Genomic DNA, 241 nt, shown 5'->3' with positions numbered 1-241 from the left:
GGGCTGTCAGCCCCCCGGGGCTGGGGCTGCCGCAGGGGGCTGGCATCACCACGGCTGAACTGGGAGTGTCCACGGGGCAGCCAGAATTCGTACTCAATCCTGGGGTTCGGTTCCTGCAACAGGACCTGCGGGGGCAGGGCTGAGAGAAAGATGGGAACTAGGAGTCGTCTGTCCCCATGCCTGTGTCATCCCTGCCCTCACCATCACATGCAGGTCCTCGTGGGTGGGCCCAGGTGCCTCC

At 65.6% G+C, this 241-nt stretch overlaps 1 protein-coding gene across 1 annotated transcript in view; it reads right to left on the bottom strand.

Moving 5' to 3' along the window:
- ADAMTSL5 (ADAMTS-like 5) overlaps positions 1–241 on the bottom strand; it is a gene marked incomplete at both ends in the record, with an annotated part of 3897 nt that overhangs the window by 992 nt on the left and 2664 nt on the right. The window contains 2 exon segments of the mRNA XM_009076752.1: positions 5–125; positions 202–237. Of these exon segments, the coding sequence (XP_009075000.1) occupies positions 5–125; positions 202–237 (157 nt within the window).

Source organism: Acanthisitta chloris, unplaced genomic scaffold, assembly GCF_000695815.1.
Source record: "Acanthisitta chloris isolate BGI_N310 unplaced genomic scaffold, ASM69581v1 scaffold31366, whole genome shotgun sequence".
In the NCBI taxonomy this organism is placed as follows: domain Eukaryota; kingdom Metazoa; phylum Chordata; class Aves; order Passeriformes; family Acanthisittidae; genus Acanthisitta; species Acanthisitta chloris.
This window is presented reverse-complemented; position numbering and strand designations above follow the sequence as displayed.